The sequence below is a fragment of the Carlito syrichta genome, unplaced genomic scaffold (genome assembly GCF_000164805.1).
Source record: "Carlito syrichta isolate Samal-C Ts95f unplaced genomic scaffold, Tarsius_syrichta-2.0.1 Scaffold281088, whole genome shotgun sequence".
NCBI lineage: Eukaryota > Metazoa > Chordata > Mammalia > Primates > Tarsiidae > Carlito > Carlito syrichta.
The window spans coordinates 355,863-379,981 of NW_007225184.1; the positions used below are offsets into that span (position 1 = coordinate 355,863).

At 44.8% G+C, this 24,119-nt stretch overlaps 1 protein-coding gene across 4 annotated transcripts in view; it reads right to left on the reverse strand.

The window, feature by feature from the left end:
- Positions 1-10,547: 10,547 nt before the first annotated feature.
- The window catches only part of ABLIM1 (actin binding LIM protein 1), a 176,931-nt gene continuing 163,359 nt past the window's right edge, over positions 10,548-24,119 (reverse strand). The window contains exons 17-24 of one of the 4 annotated variants that reach the window (XM_021709761.1): positions 23,859-23,950; positions 22,290-22,395; positions 20,676-20,740; positions 19,980-20,040; positions 19,038-19,045; positions 17,851-17,925; positions 16,801-16,881; positions 10,548-15,722 (exon numbers count right to left, since the gene is read on the reverse strand). In XM_021709761.1, the coding sequence (XP_021565436.1) occupies positions 15,609-15,722; positions 16,801-16,881; positions 17,851-17,925; positions 19,038-19,045; positions 19,980-20,040; positions 20,676-20,740; positions 22,290-22,395; positions 23,859-23,950 (602 nt within the window). In that variant the 3' untranslated portion in view covers positions 10,548-15,608. The remainder of the gene's footprint in view (positions 15,723-16,800; positions 16,882-17,850; positions 17,926-19,037; positions 19,046-19,979; positions 20,041-20,675; positions 20,741-22,289; positions 22,396-23,858; positions 23,951-24,119) is intronic. The other 3 variants (XM_021709763.1, XM_021709762.1, XM_021709764.1) reach the window with 3 other exon arrangements.

Genomic DNA, 24,119 nt, shown 5'->3' on the forward strand with positions numbered 1-24,119 from the left:
GGCTGTGGTGGCCGGGAGCGGCCACTGCACTCCAGTCTGGGTGTCAGAGTGAGACTCCAGCTCAAAAAAAAAACAACAAAAAACAGCTTTTGGTTTCATTGATTTTTTTATAATATATTTTTGCCTTCTCGTCCCAAATTTTGGCTCTTATTTTGGTGATCTGGATTCTTCTGCTAAAGTTAGGGTTTTGGATGGTCTTGCTTTTCTTTAGGTTATTTGTTAGGCTGTTAGCATGTGATCTTTCCATTTCCTTTGGTGTGTTTGTAGAGATATTAATTTCCCTCTTATTACTGCTTTCATGGCAGAGATTTTGGTAAGATATTTCTTCATTTTCATCTGTTTTCAGGTATCTTTTAATCTCTGTTTTGATTTCTATGTTGACCCAGGAGTTGTTGAGCATCATGGTGTTTAGTGTCCACGTCTTTGTGTGTTTTGGGGGAACTTTGTTGATATTTATTTTTGATATTCCACTGTGGTCTGAGAAGGTGCATGGCAGAATTTCAATCGTATGGAATTTGCTTGTGCTTGATTTATGGCCAAGGATGTGGTTGATCTGAGAGTACATTCCATGTAGTGATGAGTAGAATGAATATTCCATGGTTGTTGGGTAGAGTGTTCTCTAGGTATCAATTTAGTCCATTTGGTCAAGCATCACATTGAGGTTCCAGATCTTCTTGTTGACTTTTTGTCTTGATGTTCTGTCTAGGGTTGTTGGCGGGGTGTTTAAGTCCCCAGCTATGATAGTGTTAGAGTCAATATCTTTTTTTAGTTTACCTAGAAGCTGCTTTATGAAAGTTGGTGCTCTTATGTTGGGTACATATATGTTTAGGATGGATATTTCTTATTGATGGATTGAACCTTTTTTCATTGTGTAGTGACCTTCCATACCTTTTAAAATTTATGATAGATGAAGAGTATTTTTTTTGACATTAAGATTGCAACTCCTGCTTTCTTTTGTGTCCTGTTCACCTGAAATTTTGTTTCCCATCCTCCTACTTTGAGTCTGTGAGTGTCCTTTCTGGTGAGCTGAGTCTCTTGGAGACAATATATTGTAACCTCATGATATTTTATCCAATTTGCCATTCTATGTCTTTTCAGTGGTGCATTTAGTCCAGTCATCATTAATTTTTAAAATTAACAAGTAACAGTTGTATATGCTATGGCAGCAACATGTTTTCGATATATATACATTGTGAAATGGCTAAATCAAGCTAATTATGAAGTCTGACAATTAAGTTCGCAAACTTGCCACCATGCGCTTACACAGGCCTTGCGGTACAAACAGCTCAGTAAGGTTTCATAACCTTGGTATATCAGTGTCTCACAACTGTGTTCGTGTTGACATGTGGCAGTGTCCTGCTGAATGGTGTTTATTATTGATGTTGCATGTTTTTGTGTGCTGTCGTGAGAATGACAGAGCTAGAATTAGAGCAGCGAACAAATATTACATTTCTTGTTAACTTGGCAAGAGTGGAAGTAAAATCAAGGACATGTTAGCCCATGTTTATGAGCATAATGCCGCTAAGAAAATGGCAGTTTACAAATGGATTAAACATTTTTCTAAGGGGAGAGAAAGCATCACTGGTGAAGAGAGGTCAGGACAACCGGTAACAAGCAAACCTTTTAAAAACATTGCAAAAATTCATCAAATTATGTGTCAAAATCATTGACTGACTCTGAGAAGCACAGCAGACCAAATAAACATCGATAGGGAAACAGGAAAATCATAACTGAAAATCTTGGCATGAGAAAGGTGTGTGCAAAAATGGTCCCAAAGAAACTCTTGCATCTCGACAATGCACTAGCTTACACAGCACTGTCTGTAGGGGAGTTTTTAGCCAGTAAATAACTGTATTGGAACTCCTTCTCTACTCACCTGATCTGACCCCCAGTGACTCTTTTCTTCACTTGAAGATAAAAGAATTATTGAAAGGAAGTCATTTCGATAGCATTCAAGAAATCAAGAGTAATACGATGATAGCTCTGATGGTCATTCCAGAAAAAAAATTTCAAAATTGCTTTGGTGGGTGAACTAGGCACTGGTATTGGTGCATAACTTCCCAAGGGGAGTGCTTTGAAGGTGACCATAGTGATATTCAACAATGAGGTATGTAGCACTTTTTTAGGGTGCATTCACGAACTTAATTGTCAGATCTCATAACATGGGCATTACTTCATATACTTAATCTTTTTTTGTGGTGAGAGCACTTAAAATCTACTATCTTAGTGATTTTAAAGCATACAATACAATACATTTATTAACTATAGTCCCTGTAACTATATTCCTCCTGTCCAGCCAAAATTTTGCATCCTTTGACCAACAACTCCCCAACCTCTCCCTCCCTCTCCAGCTCTGGGTAACCACCATCCTATTCTCTGCTTCTATAGTGTTCCTAAAAATTATAATTTGTGAATCACGAATCCTAGAATCACTTGAGGAATTTGTTAAACCCCACCCCCTTCTCTTTCTCTTTCTCATGCACACATACACATTCACACACAGACACATGCACATGCACACACACCAATGCACATTCAGAAATTATTAGATTCCATGTCAAACCTATTGAATCAAACTCTGGTGGTGAGGTCTGGGGGTCTGCATTTTTAATGAATTCCCTGGGATATAGATACGGTCATTCAAGTTTTTTTTAAATTAACTTATTTATTTATTTATTTATTTTTTGAGTTAGGGTCTCACTCTGTCACCCACCTGACAGAGTGACAGAGTGACAGAGTGCAGTGGCTGCTCCCGGCCACCACAGCCTTGACCTGCTGGGCTCCAGTGATCCTTCTGCCTCAGCCTTCCAAATAGCTGGAACTACAGGTGTGCGCTACCACGCCTGACTAATTTTTTTGATTTATTGTAGAGATGAGGGCTCGCCAAGTTGCCCAGGTGGGTCTCAAACCCGCGGACTGAGGCAATCCACTCACCTCAGCCTCCCAAATGCGCAGGATTACAGGCTGAGCCAGAGCCCGGCTGTCATTCAAGTTTTAAAACCACTAATATAAGGGCTCTTTCCCCCTCATGGTGATAACACTCCAAACTAAATACTACTACAATCATAATGACAATCTTTTGGTAACTTTTATTGAGTGTCACTATGTGCCCAGCACTGTTTTAAGCATATTATACACATCAACTCATTTAATCCTCAAAGCTGCTCTCTGGAAAAGCATCGTTATCTTCCTCATTGTGGAGATGAGGAAACCGAGGCACAGGTAGCTCGCCCAGGTCACCCTGCTGGTTAGTAGCTTCAGTCTGAAGGGAGTCAGCACCCAAGGCTCTTAATGAGCTCCAGGAAAGGGACAGGAACTCGCAGGTCCCTTCGTCCCTGAACACTGCATCAGCAGTGTAGACATCAGCATCAACACATGCCCAGAGCTCTAACCTAACCCAGGGACGTGCTTCAGCCTAATGAGCCAGAAAGTCCCTTGATGATAGAGGAGACCCCAAATGGATGGCCAACCCTCCTCCGCCAAGAGGGGCTCTCTCCCCTGGTTGGGCTGTGCCTACCAAGGCCTCCCATGCTGAAAACATGCCAACCTGAGGCCTGCTAGGCAAGCCAGATGGTAACTAGGCAAAGGCTGATCTTTTCCAGGGAGGGAAAAACCAGATCCTGATCTGCCTCCCTGGTGGTGGAGAAGCAGATCTCGCTTCTCTACCCCTGGGTGGTGGCTTCATGGTGGCCTGTGGTCCTAGGATCGGCCCCTTAGAGGAATGTCTCAGTCTTCCTCCTGCTCTACCTTGCTGAAGAGTTGCACATCATTGTTCACTAGTGAGGAGGCAGTACTAGTTTCTTAGGGCTATAACAAATGACCATGAACTGGGTGGCTGAAAACAGCAGATGCTGATTCTCATAGATCTAGCGGTCAGAATTCCAAAATCAAGGTGTGGACAGGGCCATGCCTGTGGCAAGACCTCCAGGGAAGGGTCCTTCCTCTCCTCTTCCAGCTTCTAGTGGCTCCTGGCGTTCCCTGGCTTGTGGCCACACACCTCTAGTCTTTGTCTTATCTTCATACTGCCGTCTTCTCTGTGAATATCTCTGTGTTGTCTCCGTGTTTCTTATAAGGACACTACTCTAGGATAATTTGATCTCGAGTCTTACCTTAATTGCATCTGCAGAGACCCTCATTATAAATAAGGTGGCATTTGGACTTGAGGGGAAGGCGGCAGACCCCTGCCCACTTGTGAATGGGCCTCTGCCTGACCTGGGTTTGCCCTTCTCTCATTAAACAAAATAATCTACATAAAGTACTTAGTCCAGCACCTGGCACTCTGAAAGCCTGCAAAAAATGTTCCAGGTAGACATATCTTTTGGGAGACATTATTTCAACCCACTTCAGAGGCATTGGTATGTTAAGACTCAAAAATAAAAACGACCACTTTTATGTAAAATAAGTTTGTAGTCACAATTCCTGTGTTGCTTTGTCTCACTCACTCTCCCTTCAGCCAGACCCTGAAGATTGTTTAGTAAGTTTCCCTGGAGTGACTGTCTTGATAGGAAACATAAGACCAGAGTTTATTTTTTCTCTATTTCCCTCCCTCCCTCCTTTCTCTCTCTCTCTCTCTCTCGTTTTTTTGTCAGAGTCTCACTCTGTCATTCAGGCTGGAGTGCAATGGTGCAACCATGGCTCACTGCAACCTCGATCCCCTGGGCTCAGATGATCTTTCTGCCTCAGCCTCCCGAGTGGCTAGGAGGCTGTGTGTGTCACCGTGCCTAATTGTTTATTTTTTTATAGGATAAGGTCTCACTATGTTGCCCAGGTTGGTCTCTAACTCCTGGGCTCAAGCAGTCCTCCCGCCTTGGCCTCCCAAAGTTCTGAGATTATAGGTGTGAGCCACAGTGCCTGGCCTAAGACCAGGCTTTCTCCTACCCACCCTTCCAGCAAACAACAGAATGAAGAAAAAAAGAGTACATTGAAAGAAAATAAGTTGGTACAATAAAAGGACTTCTAGACCATTTTCCCAATGTTTAGAGATTTCCCAAGCTTGTAAGTGGAGAGAGGGAGGACATGATACTGGTAGATTGCTTCTCCCTCAAGCAACTGTGCACCTGCCTGTTTCTCTCATCTCACACTTCCGTGTTCTAAATAACACCATCTCCTTGCAAACGAGGTGACACCTGAGCAGGTTCTGATGGACTCTCCTGGGGGGGCAGAGGGGTCCAGCCTTGCTGGGCTGAAGGAAGATGGCAGTGATTTCCTATGGAGGCCTCTGGGGGTGTGGTCCACTCAGTGAGGGCAGACTTCCCAGGTCTTGTCTGACTTCTGGTCTCATAAATTAGGGTGACAGTGAGTGACAAAGCCCAGCAGTGGATGCTTGGTTAGTCACAGACTAGCCCCACTCTTTCTTTTTATTTTTGTAGAGATAGGGTCTTGCTATGTTGCTCAGTCTGGTCTCAAAATCCAGGGCTCAAGCAATTCTCCTGTCTTGGCCTCCCAAAGTACTGGGATTACAGGTGTGAGCCACTGCTCCTGACCTAGTTCTACTCTTAACCTGAGACCATGTGATGCGGGACAGGGGTTCCCAAACTCGGCTGGTCATCAGAATCACCCGGAATTTTTAGAATGTTGTTATAAGACTCAGCTTCGCAACTCCCCACCCAGACCTACCAAATCAAAACCTCTTTTCAGACTGAAACCTGAGTTTTGCAGTCAGACTTGCGTCCAATCTCGGCTCCTCCTCCAACTCTCCATTTGAGCTTGGACAAGCCAGGCAACCTCTCATTTCTGGATGGAGGGTAAGAACAGTCACTCAGGTGTCTGGTGAGGATCATAGGTCACCCATGTGCAAGTGCTACTCAGTGGTAACTATTTGATTAAAACAACCATTATCAAATACTAGCAATTTACCCTAAGTCATCTGAAGCACCTTGTTTTTAAGTGAGAGAGGGGAGTAATAATTCTTTTAAAAAAAATTAAAATTTCAACAGGAGAAGCTGGCTGATTCTTGCCTATCTGATGGGAATATAACTGGCATCAACATTTTCTAACTTTTCATTAAGAAGAGTGTTTTAAGACAATAACAGGAACGAAAGAACCTATTTTTTCTGTGCCAGCATCCGTCCAGTTTAGAACAAAATGTTGTTATTCATGGCTGGGCTCCACCTTGCTGAGAGAGACTGGTATTTGTCTTTGCAAACAGTCCTTTGGACAAATTCTTAAAAAGCCACATGCTAACAATGTGGGGACTGGGACAGCTGTGACCTTCTTGGGAGGAAGGTGGCATTTGGACTTCATGGGAAGGGGCTAGAATCCTGCCCTCTTGCCAGTGGGCCTCTCCCTGTCCTGGGTTTGTCCTTCTCTCATTAAACAAAATAACCTACATGGAGTACTTAGCCCAGTACCTAGCTCTCTGAAGTCCTGCAAAAAATGTCCCCGCCTCCGCCACCATCAGTTCATTCTATTTTATCTTCTGGACTCATATACCTGGGAGTCTGAATCCCACAAGCTCTAAGACTGGAATCTGTAGAGGCTCTGCCCACTTCCAGCCCTGCCTCCAGGTCCTTTGGGAGATTCTGGGAGGGCGCACAACTAACACAGGCTAGGGGCAAAGCAGAGACGGCATCTGCTCTGGAGTGGAGGTTTCCTAAACCAACTCTTTTTTTTTTAATCTGATGGGAAGGGCCGAGTTGAGAATGAACAGCAGGGAACCTCGCAAATAAATACAGAAAAACCTCTCCAGGGCCTGCCATTGTGCTTAGTACAATGGCAGGCCCTGGAAAGCAGTTTTAACCAATGGAGATTGGAAGGCAAAATAAATGTGGTCATATGACATCCTCTTCTATAGACCCGACTCACCACAGCCTACCCCAGAGTTCTGCAGGAGTGGAAGGGACACTTTTGTTCAGAGTTCTGACCTCACATCAGGGAGAAGGGAATTTAAGGTGTGGAAGGCAGTTCCTTGAGGTTGGGGTCGGGATTCCCTGAAGCTTTGGGCCCTATTCCTCCAACTCCCTTGGACTTTCTCAAAAGCTGCCAGCCCCAGGCCCCCACCCTTCCTAGTGCTTTCCGGCCCACAATGGGCTGCATCCAGCAGGGCAAGGCTGGCAGACACACCCAGGCAAGGCTATGTGGCCCTGTGGGGAAGAGGAGCCTCCTTCCAGGACTGGGCAGGAAGGGCTGAGCAGGGACTGGTGGCCTTTTTGAGCTGACGAAACGTCCTCAACACTCTAAAGACTGGCAGCCCAAATTTTAAAAACTATCGTTGTTTTGAAGTGGGTTGTACGGTTGGAAAGATCTTTCTGGAACCAATGCCCTCTTTCATGGGACTGAGTCTCAGCTTGTAAACTGCAGGTGGTGTTTCTAAGCATCCTCTAGCAGGCTAGGAAAATCCTCACCAGGAAACCCCTCTGGAGGAGCTGAGACCCAGCCCAGCACCTTTGGTTTGGGTATTTCCAATTCGAACAGTCTACCACCCTGGCTGGCCAGAGTGCTGTGGGGAGCACCTGTGCCCTTCTGTGCATGACACTTGCTCAGAGGCAGAGCTTGAGACTGGGAGACCGGGGTTTGAATTCCAGTCCCACCACTCAGTAGGGAGATCTTGTATATGCCACTTAGTCTCTCTGGGTCTGTTCTGAACTCAAATAGAAGTGACATAAGGAATTATATGAAATAAACCTCATAATATGCTTGGCACACAGTAAAGCCCTTTTACATGGCAGCTACTTTCTTAATAAAAGCTGTTTAAGTGCTCATTTTGTATCATGCTGGCTCTTGTTCTACAGGAAGTCTCAAAATAACCCTTTGAGGTAAGTGTCGTTATGACTCCTCTTTCATGGAAGTGGAAATTGAGGCTTAGAGAAGTTAAGCAAATTGTAATCAGTTAGACAACTAGTTGTGGTGGACCCGCAACTCAAACCCAGGCAGTCAGTCTGACGCTATCCCCGGCACTCAGTTGCTAGGTAATAAATACTTCTGACTCTTTTCTTTTTCTTTTTCTTTTTTTTTTGAGTTGGAGTCTCATTCTGTTGCCCAGGCCAGAGCGTAGTTACATCCTCACGGCCACTGCAGCCTCGAGCTGCTGGGCTCAGGTGATCCTGCTGCTTCAGCCTTCCAAGAGCTGGAACCATAGGTACCTGAAACTATGCCCAGTTAATTTTTTGATTTATTGCAGAGATGAGGTTCTGCCATGTTACCCAGGCTGGATTCAAACCCCTGGGCTCAGGCAATCCTCTTGCCTCTCAACGTGCTGGAATTATAGGCATGAACCACCACCCCTGGCCAGTCCTTATTACTACTAATCAGCACATCTTCAGGGGATCCTATCATATGCTATTATGGGGCAGAGAGCATGCTGTTATCAAAGTATATAAAAGAAGTGTGGGCTTGTTTGAATCCTGGAGTATTTATGTAAAGGCTAGATGGCAAATCCATGAGAAAGGTTCTGTAAAAACAAAACAACAAAAATCTAGAGGGAGGGAAAATAGCCCAGAATGAAAACCAAAATTCTCAGAAATTATTTTCAATAGTGCTAGAACTTATCCGAGTACCAGAACCCCTCATTATCAGATACCATCTGTGAATATAATGCTGTCCTCTACCTGAGCACTCTACTACCTTATTTCATTTAACCTCACGATCCTGTACGATAGCCAGAGCAGGTAACCACTCCTAATTTACCTATCAGGAAACTGAGGCTCAGAGAGATTATAGAATTCTTCAAGTCTAAGAGGCTAACTAATTTTAATAAAGAGCACTAAAGTTTCTTGAGCAGTTACTATGTTCTGGGTACTATGCTAAGTGTTCAGTGTTACTATAATTTAGCAATAATCTGATGGCTATTTCATCCATCCTGAAAATGAACAAATTAGAGGCTTAGAGAGAATAATAACTGCCCCCAAGACACGTAACTGATGAGTAACCGCTGCACTGGTGTTCATAAACATGCTTGGGTGGTAGTGATGGGACTTGTGGCCAACTGAAGGGAACCGACTAGGCTCACACCAAGAACCCCCTCTGTGCAGCATGCCCTGGGAGATTTGGGATGTGGGAGACAAAATCTTGGCCAATGAAGGCGGTGGGGCGCAGAGGAAAACAGCACCGGATCTAAAGAGGGGCAGACCTGGACAATGCCACTTCTGCTGCTCACTGGCTGAGTGACGGGCATGCTTTATTAGCCTCCGGACTTTGGTCACCTGCCTATATGGTGGAGCTACTTTTCTGTCTTGTAGGGCTGTCATGAGGGATATGGCAATGCAAAGCTAGGGTTCCTGGCACTCAATATAGGCAACGCTCAGTACGGTTCAACTGAAGAACAGAACACATGCAGCTAACAACCACAAGGCAACACTGGCTAAGTACTGACACTGAGGCTCAACCAGAGAGGCATGCAAAGAATTTACTGGGGCAGGCTGGGCTGGGCCCATTAAGACAAACTCATAGAAAGGGTGTAACTTGGGCTTGTCTTTGATTTCAGGCAAATGGAGCCCATGGGAAATTCACTGGAGAGAATCCAAAGAGCTGATGGGCAACTGGTTTTCAAGAATCAATATTGGCCATTACCCTCTTTCCCTGGGGTCAGATTTTCTCTGCTCCCCACCTCCTTGAAGGGTTAGATATGATACAGAAGAAATATCTTTGGCAAAGCTGCTGGGAGGGAGAGGACATGGTATGTTCAAGGAACTTGCAGTGGTTTGGAAGAGGTGGAGAGTGAGATTCAAAGGATGGGCATTGGGAGAGGGCAGCCAAGCTGTGGGTGAGGCCACGGCCCCATCAGGAAGGTCCTCCAACTCCTAGCAAAGGTGTGTCGGCTTTGCTGTGAGGGCTAGCAACTGAAATGTGGCAGGGGTCACCTTCCACTGAAAAGGTGGCCACCACAGCCAAATGCCACAGAGAGCTCATGATAAGGGCTGATGACTGCTGGCCGTGGTGATTATGGACCACAGTGAGGATGCGGGAGTGGGTGGAGACGGAGGTGAGTAGAACCGACTTCAAGCTGGGCCCTCCCGACCTGTTTTCTACAGTAGTAAACTAAACATGCCAACTGTCCTGAGAATACCACGTGAGTGCCAGCATCACTGGGCCCTGGACGGGCTTGGCAGACACACAGAAGTTGGCAGGCTAAGGTTGGAGTTGGCCATCTTGAGTAGAGATCCCTGTATTTTCTGGCCAGCCTAAAATCTTGGCCATGAAGATAGCAAGTAGGTTGAAATCTAGATTTTATTCATGTAAAGTTCAATAGTGCAGGGGAAGCCTATACGCGTGGTGCCTCAGAAGCGCTTGTCCTCAAACTTCCTCAAATCTCCAGCTTTGTCTAAATGTTGAGACTGTCACCACTGTCACAACAACATCAAGCATGCACTCTACTAAAAATGTTTTTTTCTGGTCAACTTGATCACTATGGTCTGGACGATTGGATATACAGTCCTGAAATATATAGTTATGTGTTGCATTCCAACCTATGTGATAAAAATGCTTTCCTACGACTTTGGTTTCACTCTGATTTTTCGTTTTGATTATTGGAAGTCAAGTTGGTGCTTTAAAAATGAGATAGACCTTCAAAGGGAGCAAGGGGACAAGACATGAAACAAGGGACGGAGGCGTTTACGAATAAAGCACACAACTTTATTCATGGAGTTATGGGTATGACAGTGATGCAGAGGACAGTGGCAAAGGAGCACGGTCAGGGCTGCATGTGACAGGAGTGTGGACAGGTCAGCGTGGAGCCGTCGGGTCACATCTTCTCTGCATACAAGCAGGTGGCACTCAGGGCATGGATGCACACCCGTTCACTCTCACAGGGAACACAACGACACAGCATTTCAGAAGGAGGTCTTCTAAATGTTGGCATTCACCTCTCTGAAAGGGGAGGGAGGGCAGGAAGAACTGTTCACCTTTCTCCAACATTTGAAAGAACATCCATACGCCCAACTCGAAAAAGAACTGCAAGAGCTTCAATAAAGAACATCAGTCACTTATGGAAACCACGTGCATTACTGGACAAGTCTGTACAGAAACCCCCAAAAGACCATTGATTTGTGGACAATGGTTTGCACTTCCATGAGCTAAAGACACATAGGCATAAATAGTCAGTAGGCAGCTCACATCTTTCTGAATGTCCACGTCTACAGGCCTGTCTCCTTCCACCTTTGGCCAACGGACTCAGGAAGTGACTCATGAGAACTCCACTCTTGGGAGACACACTTTGGGGAAGAATTTTTTTGAATGATCATCACCGCCACTCAATTATACTAGGCTTCAGAAAATGTTGGAATTGTTTAGTTTTGCTGTGCACGCATACATTGTTTAGAAAGTATCCTTCAGCTCAAACTGACCACCTCCCTCCTTTTAAAAGCTTGTCATAAATTAAACTTGTCCAAAGAAAAACATAACTATCCATAACAAAGCGTATGTGTCACCATCTCCCACTGCTCTTTGGGCAGCAATTGGAAAAATAAAAAAGTGATTTAAAAAATGCCAAAGTGAAGGTTTCTCTTTCTATCACAATGTAATTGGGTCGTTCCCTTAATGTACATCATCACTATAAGCTGGTATCACTGTAAATCTCAAGCTCCAAATAATCTACTTTTTCTGGATAGAAAGTTCTTTAAAAGAGAGCATGGAAGAACAAGTTTTAGGGCATAATAATTTTACAAATCAAATAAACTCAAGGTTGGCATAGGAAGTACAGAAATGCAAAGAGATGATTTATAAAAAAAAACTGAGTTTGCTTCAGAGGACACAGAAGGGTTGATGAGACAGTTCATTTTCTTTCCATTGTCTTCCCTGTCAGAAAAAAAAGGGCTCTGAGCACACAACCTGGGGCAGTCACCTGTCCCTTCAACACACCAGAGAATGCTAACAAGTTTGCCTTACAGTTTTTAGAAAGATGTATCTAGTCAAAAGTGGTTAATTTGAATTTTCAAACTTGCAAAAGCATATATATGATTTTTTAATAATCGTCTAAGAAGTAACTCTTAGGAAAAGATGCTTGCTTCTAGGCGCAAAGAAATTCAGTGAAAGTTTTAGAAATGTTACCAGCTAGACTTCTCCAAGTTGGAGTTGACTAACACACCAGACTGAGATGGAGTGAACAAGAACGACTCCCACCTCCACCTTAGAAAGAAAAACTCAGCTTGGAGAAGACAGAATTGGAGGGATGGTGGAGATTAGGGGATGTGACAGATAGAAAACCACTCCCACTTTTTAAACCCATTAACTCTAGTTTTTCTCTTTGAGGTATCAGAGAACAGGCAGTTTATGTTAAGTTATTGAAGTCATATTAAGAACATTTCATAACTAATCCCAAACCAAAATGTAGATGCATAGCTAGCGGTACAAGTTTCCAAACGCTCTTCAGGTCTCCTAAGAAATCACACAGGAAGACTACATGATAGCCTGGAGTTACTTGAAGAAACTGTCAAGGAAGCACTGACTTTCATACTGTCAAAGAGGCCTCTTTGACTTCATGCAGTCAGTATGCATTTAGAGTCACAAGTAAGTCAAATGCTTGAAAATGTAGCCCTTTATACATGCCTCAGAGAAGTCCGCCGTGTATATAATTCCCTTTCCAGGGTGAACAGCTCCATTCACTTGAGTATGTTAATAGCTGGATCTTCATGTATAGACAGGGTGGGGTTAAAGCAGAGAGCACCCATCTCCTGCCTGTGGCCTGGACATTTTGAGGACAAGCATGCTGAGTCCCGTTTAATAAACCGGATAGGGCACTGTAGCCCATACCTTAAATTTGGCAGTTAGGAGAACCAGGTTGCCCCCTGAACCATCCTCCCAGCTGAAGCCTTCTGCTGCAAAACGGAGCAGGTGAGCCTCTTCTGTATTATGGTTCCCAAAGACCCTTCCCAGAGCAGAGCACTATTCTGCTTGTAGACAGGAGGCTACTGGTGTTTTCTGGCAATGTATTTCTACATGGTGCATTGAAATCAACTAATATAGCACGTATTATGGAAAAAAAAACCCTTTCCCCCTCAAACTGGATGCAGAACTGAATTCAAAAGATAAAAGAAAAGCAGAGTTTCATTAGTGGGAATAGATTTGGGGTTCAGTTCTTTAACTGTCATGGCAATCTCAGACCTCTTAACTCCTGGTCTCTGTAAAATAAGGAGGGTAGCTGTCCCTTGTTTCAGTCTAATGTCCCCATTGTATGACAAGGCTATGTCCTCTTGATGTAGACCAAAAAATAGAAATTTTAGCAAAACCACTTGATTGTGCCCACGTTGCAAAATACTTTGATTTTCCTAACTACAGCATTTGATCTGCTTGTGCCTGGGTGATAACTTACTCCTCCGTGTACAACATGGAGGTCCCTTATTATGTTCATCATGGAAAAAATCTCTCCACCAGCCAAGTGCTGGGAGCCATTTGGCCACCCTTGTTACTGATGTGGGTAGGAAACGCTGAGAATGCACCACTGTCCCCACCCCACACTCCACAGTGCAAGGCAAAGACCATTACACCTAGGTGTTGAGCCAGAGCTGCCAGTGCAAGAGGGGGCAGGAAGAGGTCGGGACAGTGAAGATATGGAATGAAGTAAGAGGCAACATGAAGGGGTAAATCTGTAGGCTGTGGTCTGGCTTCTGACCAAGCATAAGCTAGACTCATCTGCTCAAGCCCACCCTGTCAAGGCCCTTTGCTAGTTGTGTTAGTAAGCCCAACACACACACACACACACACACACACACACACACACACACACACACACACGCACGTATTTGTGAGACTAGTCCTCAAACATTCCTTCACAGCACTGAAAGGGCAAGAAAATTTAGAATCCTTTGATAAGAGCACAGGAGGATAATATACACCAACTACCATGTTTACTCCAGCACCCAATGGACAGACATGTGTCACAGGGCAGAGGTTGCAACACGGATTCAGAAACTATTATACTTGCTTTTGCCCTGTGACGGAGAGACAGCTGGTAATCCTAATACTTGGTACGCAGGAAGAATTTCTGAGCTTTTGTTCTTAGTGGCTTATGAAGATGAATTCAAATACTCTCTTCTTTGGCTTTAAAATAGAGCTTAAATTCTTAACCAGAGTCTCAAAGCATGAGAATAAATGTGATTTGACTGTCTGTGTATGGAGCTGAAGAGACTGCCTTACCCGACTCACATTAGGATTCACGATGGGTCTCACATACACATGTTGGTGAAACCCTAGGCTCAAATGTGAATCCAGTGTTGCAGTTTGAAGATGCCACCTCCACACCCAGCCCGATACTACTTATGTGGTCTGCAGTTTGCTCCCACCATGAGCTATATCAGTGTCAACGCCCTTTCACCAAGGTGGCAACACTGGGGGTGCAGGTTAGCCTCACTCTTGATGTTTGAGTCATGTACACTGTGTAAGTGTCCCTCAGAAACTGCAGGACAGTGGGACAAATGTTCAAGCAGAAATTAAAAAGCACATGCAGACTCACAGAGCTACCTTGGGTGAGTTATACATACACACACACACACACACACACACACACACACACACACACACACACTCTCACACTCACTCTCACACTCACTCTCACACACCATGAAGCCACAGAGTTAGGCAAGAATGGCTGAAAAGGCCAAATTAAACCAGCTTGAGGGAATCTACTTTGGAGTTGCAGTGACTTAAAAGACAGAAGCATGTCTTTCCTCAGTCTATTCTTGAAAAATTCTTAAAAAACGAAGTCAGCGTGGGCAGGACCTGATTCCTAGGAGGCCACATAGAGAGCAGAGGACATGAGTGGAAGGCATTGCACTGGTAGGACACATAACTTTTTTCTTTTGCCAAGAGTGATTTGGCCTCCAGACAAAAGCACCCAACAACATGCAAATGGGCCTATCTGGGACAATTTTTATCATTCCTTTCTTTGCAAAGGTAGAACCCAAGGCAGCTCCTGCCCTAGGAGAGGAGCCAAAACCATGCACATTACCTAAAGTAGAAAGAGTTCAGGGAGCGTTCCCTTTCCTTTCTTTTCCATCTCTTTCTCCTTAATTTTTTTTTCCTTTTTTTAATAACAGCTAAGTGATTTGCCAACTAGGTCCCAACTGAGCAGTAGAGAACAGGGAGCTTGCTAAACATTATCTTTACCACCATTTAACTTAGCCGCTGGCTCCTTGATGGCCTTCTGTTCCTGCCAGACTCCAGGCAGAGGCACATGAGGCCACAGGGAGAGGTGAGTGCAGCCCTGCTGCCACCACACGGATACGTTCCTCAGACTCCCTCCTTAGCCACAGTGCTACGTCATAAATAGATTCATGCTTGGAAATTATTACAGCTGATTCTCCCCTCATGGCATCCCAAGGACACTCGCTGGCTCTTATCCATACAGTCAGCACTACGGTTGGACAACAGTTAAAGGAAAACAAAAGAAGAAATAAAAGCAGCTCCTGTTGTGTGCATACGGCAAGTAAAAAGGGCACGTGTGGGCACTACTGCTGAGTTTGGGAGCATAGACATTTCTATCCCAGGCCTCTTGGCAAGTGTTACTGTTGGTTGGCCCAATATCTGACTCAGGGGTGTTTTAACCAGATTTTCCCTTTTTGGTGTTGCTGAGGGACGGTAGTTTGCAAACTCTCCAATCCAGTTTGGGCCTTTAAGGAACATCCTATGGGTCACCTCCATGGTCAGTCCTTTTTCTAATTGCCATTTCTGAGCAGGACTTAGAAGAGTTTAGCTTTTTTCTTCATGTCGTTGCGTCTCCAAAGAGGTAATTTGTCAAACTCCTGTATGGACATTCCAAAGATTTCCCAAAACACTTCCGGGGCTAAGTGGCGCTGGAAAGAGAAGCAAGAGCAGTGGTCAGTCCTGATGGCCATACAGTGTGTAAATCCTCATTTTGAGGAGCAGGGCAGAACGATGGGAGAGGAGTTCACCCCTGATGTGTGGTACCAGGCACTGCAGTGTAACAGGGCTCCTGAGCTGGTCAGGCCGGGTGAGGAGCCCTTCCCACCAGATACAAGAGCTGGCAGAGTATTAATAGGTATTCTTATAATGATACCAACTAGCAATGGGGCCTAGGAAGGTGATTTATTATGCTGAAGGCTAGAACTCCATTTCAGGTCCATGGGCTGTTGAGTAGGTTTGCAGAAAATGGACCATAGCAATAGAAAGCCGAAGAAAGACTTCCAGAGTGGTCCCTGGGGAGCTAAGGACCAGGAGGTGAGGTGGATGCCTGTCTACTGGGGAGACTTCTCATCTGTCACTGCTCCTAGAAAAGTTCCCTCAAGATACTGGAGCCTTTGTTCTCGGTGCCAGCCTGACTGCTTATGCCAAGGTACTGCCTTTTGTCAGGAAAAATTAATGATTCTTTCTGAGACTGGCAGCCAGAGTTTTTCTTAATTAAAATCGTTCAGATGGAAAACTACAAGGATTAGTCTTCCATGTCTAAGGAGGTCTTGGGTATGTGTACCCGGATAACCTTTCAACAAGGAATGTGGAAACAGCCAAGAAAGAAACCTGTCTGTAGAAACCTCTTTCTTGAGAGCGCTCCCCCTCTTCCCATGAACTCAACCCAGGCTCGGGGGAAGATAAGGATCTGAGACTATCTCAGGAGGGATGGAGACTCCCATGCTCCATCACCAGCCATAAATATGGCAACACTGAGTTTCCAAAGAAAACAGCTAAAATCATACTGGGTCTCCTGAGTCATTCTGGATATGACCAGGCATTTTTACGCAGATCTAAGTGTAAATCTGGATTTTCCTTCAAAGTGATTGCTTAGTTCTACCTATGATATGAAGGTGATTCATTTTATTTTATTTTTCTTTCACTGAAGAAATGAGACATTTATTAGGGGAAAGTTGGGGGCATGGTTTGGGATCTACAGCTGGGACTGGATTGTTTTGTTTTTACCTCCAGCCTGGTTCTGTCCACGTCTCTTAGGATTTTGTTGCGCCCTCTGTTGGTCACCATCAGCATTTCATATGGAAAAATCTAAATAGAAAGAAAACACCTCTTCTTAGAACACCATAGTCCATTTTATTAACAAGCAGAATCCACCTGAAATCAGTACTCCAAGCCAGTATTAGTACTTCCAAGAGATTATCATGAGAGGATGATCTGATGATGGGTGTTCCTCCCACAAGATCAGCAGAAGCTCCAGTTTCCAGGGGACAGGGACAGATTCTAAAACATTCCCAACTCTCCACTGGTGTCTCCTGTTACACTGAGCCTTGGGAGGAGGCTTTGTTGAGTATAAGAATACTAACTTACTATGTATTGGGGCTTAAGGTAAAAATCAGCAGAAAATTGAAATGACAGATGCACATGCTATCTTTTCCATGAGGCTGGGATACGGCAGGATGCCTTTGTACAGGCTTCAACAGTCTTGTCCTGTGCCTGGCTCCTAAATCCACAGAGCCAGGAAGGCCTACAAGCAGTGTTCTGGTAACTGACATATTCAAACAAGTCCCAGTTATGGTTACTGGGGAGCACAAGTCCTTGGACACCTCTGAGGTTCGGAGTGTTCTGGAGGTAGGGTGGCCAGCCATCCCGGTTCGCCCAGGACTGAGGTTCTTGGGATGTGTGATTTTCAGTGCTGAAACGGGGGAGGTCCTAGAAAAGGTGGACAGGTTGGTCACCTCATCTGGAGCAGTCTGTAGTGGCTCCACTCAGCACTGGATATGACCTGTACCTCACGTGGCAGGGCCAAGGTAAGACCTGGGCCACAGGGAGAGAAAGGCTGGTACCTCAGAGTACCACACCCAGGAAGGGTTCAACCTGCTGACCCAATGTGGCAAGAATAGAAGAAGAGCAAAGTGTTTTATGACATGGTCTGCCTGAACACACCAGCTTAGAACAAGGTGGGCCTCAACACCCTGGAAATGATGAAAAGGTAGAGCATCGAATCTTTCTAGGGCTACATCATCCCCACGTGAGAGGAAAAAGAACAGCCACACTTGCCTTTGGTTCCAACATGTTGGGCATAGACACTCCTCGGTCCATTCTCATAGCTGGCATGTGGCCATCTGGGAGGGTCTGCAACAGACATGCTGGTTCAAGGAGGGGCACAGAACAGTACGGGGAGCTGAAGCAAGCACTTTGTGGGCTCCCAGACTTCCCTGTTGGGTCGCAAATCTTCACCACCACTTTAGTGTCCTTGCAATTACCACGTTTTTTCTCAAAATGAGATCCTTGCTGAGTAAGAGCTGGAATACTGCTCTTTTGCAATCAAGTTGGGGAAAGAGCGTGGCTCCCTAGCTATGGACCAATTCCTAAATTTAGGCTCCATGTTTAAAAGTAGCATATGGCACTTTTTTAAATGGCCAAGCTAACCAGCTACAGTGGCTCATGCCTATAATTCCAGCACTTGGGGAGGCCAAGGTGGAAGGACTGCTTAAGGCCAGGAGTTTGAGACTAGCCTGGACAACATAGCGAGACCTCATCTCTACAAAAAAATAAAATTAGCCGGGCATGGTAGCACATGGAGGCTGAGGTGGGAGGATCGCTTCAGCCCAGGAGTTCAAGACTGCAGTGAACTGTGATCACATCACTGCACTCCAGCCTGGGTGACAAAGAGAGACTCTGTCTCTGGGGAAAGAAAACAAAAGCCAAGTTTACTGTTATTTTCTTATTTTTAATCTTAGTTTTCTTTGCATTTCCCCTTTTTCTAGGTCTCCATCATGGTTTTATAAGATTTAGGTTCTAGTGAAAAAAAAAAAATGGTATGAGAGCAAACTTCTCTTTCCTGTTGGTCAAGGCATGAGTTTCTTTTCACTGGGGAACAGACAAGAAAAGGGAGGACCAAAGTACTAAGGGGTTATCACTAAAAGAAAAAAATAATAACAACAACTTTATAGGAGCAGACCCTTGATGTGGGTCAACTTCCACCCCAGAAAAGACTCTCAAGGCCAAAGCAACAGAGTCCCCTATACCCAGCCTGGCTCCTGCTGTGTCCTCAAGGCTTGCAGGGACAGCTTGGTCCAGGTACCAGGCATGCCTGTTCTTCATGGCTATGGAGTGGTGATTAGACAGATCAACCACAACAAGCATCTTTTCAACAGAAGCTGTTCCCCTGGAGTGAGCAGTATGGATTGGAAATGGCTGTTCTGCTTGTGTGGCCACCTTAAGACAGACAAAGTGTTCCATACCTGGTAGTCTGAAAAGAAAATGAAAAGAAAATGTCATAAGGGAAAGGTCATGGAAAAACATGGAACCATTAAGAGAGAGGCTACATTCTACTGGAATTCCCAAAATACTTCCCCAAGAAATCACATTCTCTCCTGCTCTCTCTCTGCATGCATGTCCCATCAGCCTCCCGGAAGCCAGGAAATGCCTGCTCCAGTTTCAGCTATCAGTTAGCGTATCCTTTTCCCCTGGAAGTTTTCCCCAACAACCTAGAGATGCCGCTTCCCTCTCTCCACATTTCTGACTACAGCATTCATCACACAGAGCCCCATACCCCATCTACCATATATACTTTGAGAGCAGGGGCCACGTCTCATGTACCACTAGGTATCTAATGGAGTGCTCAAAATACACAGTAGGAGCAACGTATGAATTCTCACAAACTCACTTCCTATGGTTTTATTTCATTAGAGATCCTTTGAAATTATTTTATGGATTCATTATTATTTTTTTGAGTTGAGGTCTCACTCAATTGCCTGGACTAGAATGCAGTGGCATGATCACCGCTCACCGCAGCCTTGATCTTTGGGGCTCAGGTGAGCCTTCTGCCTCAGCCTCCTGAGTGGCTGGGACTAGAGGCATACACCACCATGCCAGGCTAATTTTTTGGCTTATTGTAGAGATGAGGTCTGGCCATGTTGTCGAGGCTGGTTTTGAACCCCTGGCAAGCAATCCTCTTGCCTCGGCCTCCCAAAGTGCTGGGATTACCAGCTGTGCCACCATGACTGGCCTCCCTTTGAAATTACAATAATTGCTCTATTCACTCACAGAAGACAGGTGTGCTTTACTTTAAGGATATAACACTGCATAAACCCAGCCCATATATGCGTGATGACACAGACTCTCATGCACCTCAGCCATGAGGGGTGATGTGGCCACAGTCAGCCTGGCCATGTGAGCCTCACCTCGTATTCCCCCGCTGACATCCCCATAGCTGTTATACTGAGCAAAGTCGGTAGAAACAGGCTGAAACGAGGAAGAACACATTATTAGAAAATCTCCACAGTGATGTTTTGGAGTCAGATGAACAGGAAGGATTGATTCACAAAATCCTAAGAATTCTTCCCAAGCTAAACTCCTAAACCCTCATTTACTTTCCAATTTATTCTTTTGCTGCTATGAAATCTTTGTCTTTTGCTGTACCCTAACACCACTGTCCAGCAGGTTCTTGGCAAGTAAGGCTCTCTTGCTGATACATAAATATGCATTTCCCTACGTAGTTACAGTTACATTTGTTCTATGTTTTGTGGGGAGGACAGTTACAACAAACTTTCTTATATCTTTTTACAGCAGAGATAATGGTTCAAGTTATTACTTTTTGTTTCATTGTAAAAATATCTGTCATACAATTACTTAATCTAGGCTTCCCATAAGTATACACAGGCCATTCTTTTATCTGCAGTCAATTTCTCCTCCTCTCAATAGAAATACTTTATTTTGTCTGTAACTTGAAGTAGTTTACCAGGTGACCAGGGAGATACAATTTTTCACTATATTACAACACTGGGATCAAAATCAGATGTATTCAGACAATATGTCAGTCCTTAAACCAGGACTAAGGAGAGAGTGAATGCAGAAACAATCAGTTGGAGAGATCTTACCCGGTGAAGCCCATTTTTTCCATAGCCAGGGAGAGATGAGGTTTTAGATGATGGGATATGTGAAGCTGGGTGAGGAAAAGGTAAAAAAGCAATTGTTAGGAAATCGGAAGTGCAGTTTTATGAATGAAATTGGTAGTGTATCTTCTACCTTGCAGAACAGAGTATCTAGAAAAAAGAATCCAAATAAATATTGGGCTCAATATTCACAAAATGCCACCATATTTGGGTGATGCAGGGAATGGGTGGACTATGATGTCACTGAGGAGGGGCTTCCTACAGCTCTGGCATGTAGTTAAGTGCTCAGCATGTCTATCTCTTAGAATCCTCAATACAACCCTAACACTGTTGTTATTAGTTCCATTTTACAGAAGGAGAAATAAGGGCTAAAAGGAGCATCTTACCAAAGATCCCCTAGCTTGTAAGCAGTTGTGCAAGGATTTGAACCCAGGAATATCTTAATACATTATTAGCCCAGGTCCCACTTGAAATAGTGGTAGAAACTAACCTGTGTACATTATTAGATCTACTGGCCAACTGCAGCTGGATTCCTGGGAGGCTCGGTATGGGGCATCCCATTGGTCAAAGGCATGGAAACCTCACAGGCTGCTGCTGGGTTTTGCTGGGAGCAGCCCCGGGCTTGCATTCTGCACCTCTGTATCTTTGGACACGGTACTTAATCTTTTGGAAGTCTTCCTTTCTTCATCTATGTAGGTGCAGTGCTATATAGTCTTACAGAACAGAATCTCAGAATTAGAAGGAACTTGAAAGATCTGTAAACCACCAAATCCAGTGCCAGTGAGGCATCTATGAGATGCATCGGGGATTCCAGTTAGGAGTGTGGGCTCTGGGGTACTTGGACTTCTAAGTCCTAATTTTGCTAGTTATCAGCAATGTGATACTGGGTATGTTACTTAAACTCCCTCTACCTGACTTCTGATCTGTGAAATGGACATGATAATGCTGTTGTTGCTAACAACCACAAGCACATCTACTTCATGGGCTGTTGTGAAGATTAAAAGAAATAACTGTTAGCAAAAGTCCTTGAATACAGTAAACACAAAGCGAATTTTTAGAGAAACTCTTAGGAGTGAAAGTTATGCTCTGCTTCAGAATTTGGGAGAAGAAATCTTGTGGGCTAAGAGAGAATTGGCCTATGACAAATAAAAGCACAGAAAAATATGCTGATACTTCAGCCCAGTGCAAGAGTAATCTTCAAAAGTGTAAAAGAAAACACTATTAGTCCTTAGCTCTGCACTGAGTAGATTAATGTAAAATCACAATGCTTAGAAAATGTTTTGTTCATGTTCTCTATAGTCAAAAAAAGCATCCTGTTCTTTATAGGATTCTCTTGTGCTGCTTCCCTTTGAGATGAGTTTTCTAAGAGACAGACCTAGCACATGAAGATGGGTCTTCCATGGTTCTTGAGATCCTCCAAGGCCCCCATCATTTCCAGAAGAAAGGAAAGACGTATTTATGGAAGGACCATGACATGCTTATAAGCTAAGTTGACAAACTTGGGTTTTCTGCAATTCTGTTCCTAGAGGACACTTGTAGGCTCCACCCCAAGTGGCACCGCCTGCCCTGCAACAGCCAAGGCCAGGGTTTACTGCTCACCTGAGTTGATGGGAGAATCATAGCGACCGGCTGACAGAGATGACCTCTCCCGGCTCTCCTTCTCCATCTCTTCTTTCAGTATCAACTGCCCCAGGCCTGAGTTAAGCTAGTCACAGAAAAAAAGAGAGAAAAAGAAAACGAAAGCAAAGCCTGCAATTATGTTCATGGCGATGCAGGTTCTTTTTAGGAGACCCTGCCAGAGGTGCCTGACTCTGGAATGCCTAGATGCATGCGGTCCCAGAGCTTAGAGGTTTCTCGAGAGGTCGGTTAGGCTTTGGACCCAGAACCCTCTTAGCTCTTTCACTTTCAAAGTGCCACTTCCCTCAGCCAGGCTCCATGTCAGAAGAATGTTCTTCCTTTGCCCTCCTAGCGTGCCAGCAGGTGACCTCAGGGGGCATGCGTGAGTGTGTGTGGATTTTTGATGCAGGAAGGGGAGGTGGGGGAAGGTATCCTTTAAAAAGAAACTGTCGCCGGGCTCGGTGGCTCATCCTGTAATCCCACGCCTTTGGGAGGCTGAGGTGAGCAGATTGCCTGAGCCCGTGGGTTCGAGACCCGCCTGGGCAGCGAGACCTCATCTCTACATTAAATCAAAAAATCAGCCAGGCATGGTAGCGCATGCCTGTAATTCCGGCTACACGGAAGGCTGAGGCGGAAAGATCGCTGGAGCCCAGCAGGTCAAGGCTGCAGTGGCCGGGAGCGGCCACTGTACTCCAGTCTGGGCGACCGAGTGAAACTCCAACTCAAAAAAAAAACAAAACAAAAAAAACTGTCTTGATTTGCTTAAAAATGAGAAAGGAAATTAATGCATGCCCATTGTACAGATTTTGGAAAATCTGCAGGAAAGAAGAGCAGCCCATAACTCCCACTCAGAGAGAACACCGTTTATCTTTTGATTTATATCCATCGAGTATTTTTTTACACACATGTAAATCAGGGATTATACTACTTTGCAAACTTTCCTCCCATACAACTAATATTGTGATGTTGGAAAACATCATCTCAAGGGATTCATCAGTCCCTGATCAGTGGGAGAGTTTATCGCCGGCTCTGCTTCTGGGACGCAGCAGGTCCTGGCTACAGGCAGGAAGGTATGAGGAGGGCCTTCGCGGTCTCCTTCGTCCCTTTTCTCCTGACCCAGATAGACAAACAAGATCCTATGTATCCTGAAAAGACTTGGAGAAATGCTCAATCCCAAAGGGATTCCTTCAGCAGAGCCTGCTTGAGGGAAGAAAAGTGTCGCACTACCCGGGCAGACACCACCTTGCCTGTCCCTCCAGCATCCTCCCCACACGTGTACTGCACACACACCCCGCACAGTCTCACTCTCCTTCCCACAGAAGCCCAAACATTCCATGTCCCTCCGTGTCATCTCCTCTAGAGCCCAGTCCGTATTCTGCCGTATTCTAGTTACTAGATGCCTGTCTTGTCAACTCTCGCCTACTGGACTTGAGGGTCAGGACTACTTCTTACTCATTTTGGTGGCTTCCACATAGGAGTCATTGAAGACACACAGATCTTACGGAACTGGAAGTGAAGACAGCAGCAAGGTAGTTTAATTTAAGGACAAACCTTCATTAGTTGCTCTTCTTGAAGCTGCCGGCGTCTCAGAAGTTCCTCATCGTCTTCCTCTCTGCCACTAGATCTGCGTCTCATGTCAGTTCCTAATTCCACAGCAAAGACAACTTCTCACACCAGCCCAATGGCAAAGGAATCTTACTGGACTAGTCCATCTGTGTTCAATTTGTTAAGCTGGCAAGGTCAGCAGCGTTATTTACCTTTTTTTTTTTTTTTGAGTTGGAGTCTCACTCTGTCACCCAGACTGGAGTGCAG